Genomic DNA, 7,864 nt, shown 5'->3' on the forward strand with positions numbered 1-7,864 from the left:
AATGTGTAATATCTTTTGGCCATTTTTTTGCATGGCTTTGCTTTAAATAATTTTGAGGCTGTTAAAAATAAATTACTTATTTTTATTTACTTTATTTTAAGGCATCATTTTTTTTATGAACTTTTTTTGTAGAGAATTTAATAATAAAATTGATTAATATTAATACCATTAATAAATTATAATAATAATTTATTATTATTATTATACTTGAGCAATTGAATTATAAAATTACATAGTAATAAATAATAGTAATAGAAAATAGCTTACACAGATCTGATGATGAGTGCAAGGGAGCACTCAATATGCCTGTGACTAACAGAGGGAGAGAGTGAGAGAGACAAAAATGTTAAGAACATACATTTGATAAAGCAGTTTTCCATTATGTTTAACATCCTTGTAATCATTATTTTCTTTTGTTTTCTGTTAGTAAGTAGTATTTTTGGGTAAGTAGAAATACAAATAACAGAAACTGGTTGCTGTAGTCTATATATCTATTTTATTTGTAACATATTATTCAACCTAACACAGTAGAGTAGATGTAGCATAGTAGTGAACTTAATTGTGATGCAATTCATAACTGCAAGCATTATTAAATGTTTGCAGTTATGAATTATTTTTATATACAGGCTAATGTAGAATTTTCTTCTTTTTTAAAAAAATAATTATATAAATGCACTGCACTATATCACAGTCTTTATTTCGCATTATTAAGGTGCACTTATTTATTTATCAGCAATCCAGATGTACAACTAGATAACTATAATTTAGCTCATTGTTAGTTTCTTATGCAATCATTTTTACAGTTAAAAATAATAACTATGAGTATTACAACTTATGGTTGTATTGTTATTTTTAAGACATTAACTACAAAGACAATCAGTAAAAAGGTGCAATTACTGTGTCAGTTTTCAGTCAAATAAATTTACACCCACCATTATTTAATTAAAATAATTTATTAAAATTTTTCTTTGATTATTGGTATTTGTTTTTACTTAACATAAAGATGTGAAAATCTAAATATATTTTCAAGATGCTATTCCTTTAATTGTTTCACAATTTGTAGAATACAAAGAATGTTTATCTTCTTCAGAATTTATTTCTGTTATTATTGTTACATTCTATTTTTAAGATTTGAAAATGTATACAGAGTATAACTTTGTGTGTGTATATGTTATTTTTACAAAATTATATCAATAGATGAACATAATAATAGTACTTAGAGGGAAGTTTCACTATATTCACACCATTGTGTTTCTTTATTTGAAAAAGATATTTACTATAATAGTAAGTATTTTTTTTTTCAATAAACCTTCCCAAATTTTAAGAAAATATTGAAAGAAAACATAAAAAACCTTCATGATTTTTCTTTTAAAGAATTATCTTATCACAAAGATTTATCTTATCGTACAAATGATTTCTTAAACAAAGAAATCATCTAACCTGTCTTTTGTATTTATTTTGTTGTTTATGTTAGTTATAATGTTTTCTTTATAATACTAATGAATTATTTAATTATATTACTGCAATCTTTAATTGTATTAATGCATTCTTTACATTGTCTACATTGTTTATCTATATAAACAATTGTGTCACTGCTATCAGTGACACATGTTTGCAGCATAAACCTACTTGAAAAAAAAAAATTAATCACCAACATAAATATTTTTATTATTAATTTTTATCGATCCACCAACCTCTGTAGCAGATCAGTAGCTTTTGATCTTTCATTTGAAAGATTCTGGTAGGTTTGATTCCCACTTATTCATATACATTTCTTTACATGGTGTAAAATTCATTTCTCATCATTAAAGAAAGATGAAGAAAAGAATTTAGAATAACTGTCACTGGACAAATTAAATTAATAGATAATAATTTAATTTCTCTTTACTTGTGCAAATTCACATAAATTAGTGTGAATTCATGACCTGCAAAAATAACAGCTAAAATAATAATCTAATTTCCAAAATAAAAAAAAAAACAGTCATAGATTAAGTAGTATTTAAGAAATTAACAATTATACATTGGATAAAAAATACATTACTGGACAAGAAAAAATTAAATTTAAACAATAAAAAACATCAATGTAGAAAAAATCACATTCCAAGTTACAAATCAAATATATGGCAACAAACACATGTGCATACATCCACACACGTGCACATGCACACACACACACACACACACACACACACACACACACACACACACATATGTGAATATATATATATATATATAAATATTAACTGAAATGTAATTTATTTAAGTTTATTTTTCTCCTGATTGGATAGAATTAAATATAATAAAAAGACATATTTTACTTAAAAATATTACCTTTATTAATTTCTTGGGTTAACCAATCAACAATACAAACTTATAAATCAAATGCACAACAATTCACTTAGAATTCTCTAAGCTTCCCCAAGTGACAATACACATTCATACCCACATCATATAAAATTCTCTTACATACTAAGAAATTAGTCTGACGGAACTTCCTCTTTTTCGTAAATATTACACACCAGTTTGTATAATCTATTACCTGCACTGTGTAGTAATTCTGCATGTATCCTGTCTAGCCCAGGAGCCTTTCTGCCATTCAGATCTTTTAATGCTCTCTTAAATTCAGATCTCAGTATTGTATCTTCATTTTCATTCTCTTCGACCTCCTTTTCTTTCTCTATAACACTAGTTTCTAATTCATTTCTCCGTATAATTCTTCAATATATTCTACCCAGCTATCAACCTTTTTTTTTGTATTATAGATTGGTGTACCATCTTTGTTTAACACATTATTAGATTTTAATTTATGTACCACAAAATTCTCCTTAACTTTCCTGTGTGGTCCATCTATTTTATCAATGATCATTTCTCTTTCCACTTCTGAAAACTTTTCTTTAATCCACTCTTCTTTTGCTAATTTGCACTTCTTTTTAAAAATATTTCTTAATTTTTTATAGTTCCTTTTACCTTCTTCATCACTAGCATTCTTATACTTCCTACGTTGATCGATCAGCTTCAATATATCCTTTGATTTCCAAGGTCTACCAGTTCCTTTGTTCCACATAAGTTCGCTTCTACTGAGTTAAGAATTTCCTTTTCATCATTCTCCCATTCTTCTTCTATACGAGGTGCTACCCAAAAGTTTGGGGAATTTGAATTTTGCGCGCGAACCATTGCTGGTACGACCTGCTGCCGCTAGATCTGGCTAACAGTACTCTTTGTGAATCAGTGTTCAAACAGTTGTGATGGTGAGAGGCTGCATTGTTGACTTTCATGCGGTTGCATAACGTTGCGTTTTACTGCTTCGGCATCAAATTTGTTTTACTGCATCAAATTTTTCTTCATGCTTAAACAAACTGGTGCAGAAACCCATCGCATACTTGTGGAAGCATTTGGTGATAATGCTATGAATAAAATTAAAACTTTTTTGTGGTACAAACGATTCAAAGATGGACGAACGACAGTTGATGACGATGGTGTTCAGGAGGACCATCAACAAGCGCAGCACCAGAAAACATCGCGAAAGTGCGAGAGGCTAATGTTGCAAATCGTAGACAAACAATCCATGATGTTTGTGCAATCACCGATATTGATTTATTAGTAATTATTAACCTCTAATTCTAAAAAAAATTAACAGTAAATAATAATTATACAAAAAAATGTGAAAAAACTCAGAAGTTATTAGTGAAATAAAATTTTATGTACTTATCATTTTAATTAAAAAATTTTTACAATTGGAGGTATCAATGTAAATGAAGTTGGATTCGAACCGATGTGTTTTTCGTAAGCAAATTATTTCTAATTCTGGAAGAAATTAAATATAGCGATCTTTTTCCATAAAAAATTAAATCAGTATAAGGCACCTAAGATCCATATTGCTATAGCCAACTAGGGGAAGGCACGGGCTTCGGAACACCGATTTGAACCATATTGCGTGTGTGAATAGTACATGTCTTCATCACAAAATGCTAAACGCAAAATTAAATTTTACTCTAGAAAAATTGCCTAAAAATTCCTTTAGCATTTTATATTAGTTTATATATTAATTTTGTTTCACGTCACTCAAGTAGACATATGGTGTAAGTGAGAATGTGTCAGATCTGTAACATACACACATCGGTTCAAAAACAACTTCATCTACATGTGATGAAGATTCATATCTTCGTGAGTTGCTGATTAACAAAAGTTTCAGATTTCTAGTGTGTCGTAAAAAAAAAAGTTTATAATTAATCTATTCTGTTTGGTGAACTCCTGTGTACTAAAATCAACCCAGTACCATTTACTGTTATAAAAGTTGATGAACACTCACTGAAGGTAGAACTATTGAAATCCGTCATAAAAGAAAAGAAAATGCCTTTCAAAATACAGAAAATTAAAGAAATAATTTTTGATATGCAGCATCCTCAAATTATAATTATAATTATCAACATACAATGGACCACATAACAAATTCAGTTGTTTCTGAAGGCTTATCATTCAATATTCTGTCACACAATAAGCTGTAAATATTTCTTTAAAATAAAACAAATAAAAGAAAAGTTTTACTATAACCAAGAGGTACAACTGCAAAGTTAATTTTTTTTTTTTTTCTCAATTCCTTTGACAAAATTACAACTTTAAAGGAAGGCATCGATTTAGGTAATTTTTTAATCTGCTTCATATATAAATCATTACTCTAACTCTATTAATAAACTCTATTATAAATCATTACCTCTAACTCTAGTTAGAGGAAAATTTTGGGGTACATAAATTAAAATATAATAATGTGTTATACAAAGATGGTACACCGATTTATAATACGAAAGGCAAAGTCGGTAGGTGGGTGGAATATATTGAAGAGTTATATGGAGGAAATAAATTAGAAAATGGTGTTATAGAGGAAGTCGAGAATGAAAGGAGAGAAACAATACTGAGATCTGAATTTAAGAGAGTATTAAAAGATTTGAATGGCAGAAAGGCTCCTGGGATAGACAGGATACATGCAGAATTACTACACAGTGCAGGTAATAGATAATAAAACTGGTGTGTAATATTTATGAAATAGGGGAAGTTACGTCAGACTTCAAAAAGAGTGTTATAGTCATGATACCAAAGAAAGCAGCAGCAGACAAATGTGAAGAATACAGAACAATTAACTTAACTAGCCATACATCAAAAATCTTATCTAGAATTCTGTACAGAAGAATTGAGAGGAGAGTAGAAGAAGTGTTAGGAGAAGACCAATTTGATATTTCAGAAAAAGTATAGGGACAAGGGAAGCAATTTTAGGGCTCAGATTAATAGTAGAAGGAAGATTAAAGAAAAACAAACCAACATACTTGGCATTTGTAGACCTAGAAAAGGCATTCGATAACGTAGACTGAATAAAATGTTCAGCGTTTTAAAAAAAATTAGAGTTCAAATACAGAGGTAGAAGAACAATTGCTAAGATTTACAGGAACCAAACAGCAACAGTAATAATTGAAAAACATAAGAAAGAAGCCATAATAAGAAAGAGAGTCTGAAAAGGATGTTCTCTATCCCCATTAATCTTTACATAGAACTAGCAGTTAATGATGTTAAAAAACAATTTAGATCTGGAGTAACAGTACAAGGTGAAAAGATAAAGATGCTACGATTTGCTGATGATATTGTAATTCTAGCTGAGAGTAAAACAGATTTAGAAGAAACAATGAACGGCATAAATGAAGTCCTACGCAAGAACTACCTCATGAAAATAAACAAGAACAAAATGAAATTAATGAATTGTAGTAGAAATAACGAAGATGAACCACTGAATGTGAAAATATGAGGAGAAAAGATTATGGAGGTAAAAGAATTTTGTTATTTGGGAAGTAGAATTACTAAAGATGGACGAAGCAGAAGCGACATAAAATGCCGAATAGCACAGGCAAAACGAGCCTTCAGTCAGAAATATAATTTGTTTACATCAAAAATTAATTTAAATGTCAGGAAAAGATTTTTGAAAGTATACGTTTGGAGCGTCTCATTATATGGAAGTGAAACTTGGACAATCGAAGTATCTGAGAAGAAAAGATTAGAAGCTTTTGAAATGTGGTGCTATAGGAGAATGTTAAAAATCAGATGAGTGGATAAAGTGACAAATGAAGAGGTGTTGCAGCAAATCAATGAAGAAAGAAGCATTTGGAAAAATATAGTTAAAAGAAGAGACAGACTTATAGGCCACATTTTAAGGCATCCTGGATTATTAGAAAAAATCATGCTTTAATATTAGATGGTCAGGTAGAAGGAAAAAATTGTGCCAGCAGGCAACATTTGGAATATGTAAAACAGATTGTTAGGGATATAGGATGTAGGGGGTATACCGAAATGAAATGACTAGCACTAGATAGGGAATCTTGGAGAGCTGCATCAAAGCAGTCAAATGACTGGAGACAAAAAAAAGTGTAGATTATTAGTTAAGTTTTAGAAAAAAATGTTTATTTCTTAAAATAAACATTGCAAACTGTCTCAAAATTTGAATAGAATAATTATATTGATATACAAAAGATGACAATAATTAAGAGCTGTTTTTATTTTCTGTACCATAAATGCTAATGGTTTTATTTGTTTATAATGACAGTTTTCCTGATGTTTTATTTATATTTATTTATACAGGTACTTATCATTGAATGTTAAAAGTGCTATACAAATTTAAATATCTAAAATATATTTAAAAGAGAAAAAACTCATCCACATTAATTTTGACTACATCAAGTTAATAAAATCTAATTATTTTATATTGGTTAATTATCATATATTGGTTAATTATAGAGAAGAAACAATTTCAAAAATGTTTATAAAATAATGATTTTCATGCTTCTTTTTTTATTTTTTTTTAGGATAAAACCTTAGAAAGAAGATTTTGGAAACAACTCAGAAGAAGAAGAAGTTCAAATACTGTTACATCTAAATCTGCTATACCAGCCACTTAGCAACGATAAAATGTAAATATCTTCATTAAATCACCAACAACCAAAATGTGTTTCAAAATTATGTAATTAGTACCTCTTAATCAATATATTACTATAGTGTTATACATTATATAAGTTTTATTTTTATAAACTTTTGGTTGTAAATTGTATATATGTAATGATTATGGTGTATTATATGAAATAATGTATTATAATAAATTATGTAACTTGCCTGTTGTTGTATTAATAATGTATAAAAACTCATTGTCTAATGTTTGTAGATGGCTGTTCTATGCCACAATACAAATCATGCTCACTAATTTTTGTTAAATTATTTAAAGGGACAGTTCAATTATCTTGCTTCTCTCCTAATAAAACCTTTTTTTAACTAGCCCTCCCCTAATAACTCTTAAGGTTCCAATATATAGTTTACAGTAATAATAATAATAATAATATGATCTAGTACTGGATACATATGAAAAAATGAAATGACCATCTTCTTACAGTAGACAGTAAGTTTTGCTGTAGGCAAGTTATATTTAATACAATTAAATATTATTTAAAATTTGGTCAGTATTTCAAAATTATAAAAAATCATTTACAGCAGATACTCGACTAATCAAAACAATCTAATCAAATAATGCCATGATGCAGGTTGCACCTCAAGGGACATGTCAGACAAGAGAATGAAAAAAAAAAATTAAAAACAAAGATTTTTTTTTTTTGAGTGAGGTAACTGTAATTGATCTCTTGATCCAAATTTAGTGATTTTCTAGAGTAGTAATATTCTCAAAGAACATCTTATGACACTTGTCTTAAATCTGAAACTTCTTTTATGGTAAAAATGTCTAAAAAAAGTAAAATATAAAAATGGTTTTTATTAATTTTAGAAAGAAAGCACCAAACTTTTGTTCTTTTCACTTACTTTTAAGTTCTTTAATAGTGTCTTC

At 28.3% G+C, this 7,864-nt stretch overlaps 1 protein-coding gene across 1 annotated transcript in view; it reads left to right on the plus strand.

Annotated features, from left to right (window-relative positions):
• The window catches only part of PsGEF (Protostome-specific GEF), a 239,421-nt gene extending 232,422 nt beyond the window's left edge, over window positions 1-6,999 (plus strand). The window contains exon 33 of the mRNA XM_075371997.1: window positions 6,843-6,999. Within this exon, the coding sequence (XP_075228112.1) occupies window positions 6,843-6,935 (93 nt within the window). The 3' untranslated portion in view covers window positions 6,936-6,999. The remainder of the gene's footprint in view (window positions 1-6,842) is intronic.
• Window positions 7,000-7,864: the final 865 nt, after the last annotated feature.

This window comes from Lycorma delicatula, chromosome 7 (assembly GCF_047948215.1).
Source record: "Lycorma delicatula isolate Av1 chromosome 7, ASM4794821v1, whole genome shotgun sequence".
NCBI classification, from domain to species: domain Eukaryota; kingdom Metazoa; phylum Arthropoda; class Insecta; order Hemiptera; family Fulgoridae; genus Lycorma; species Lycorma delicatula.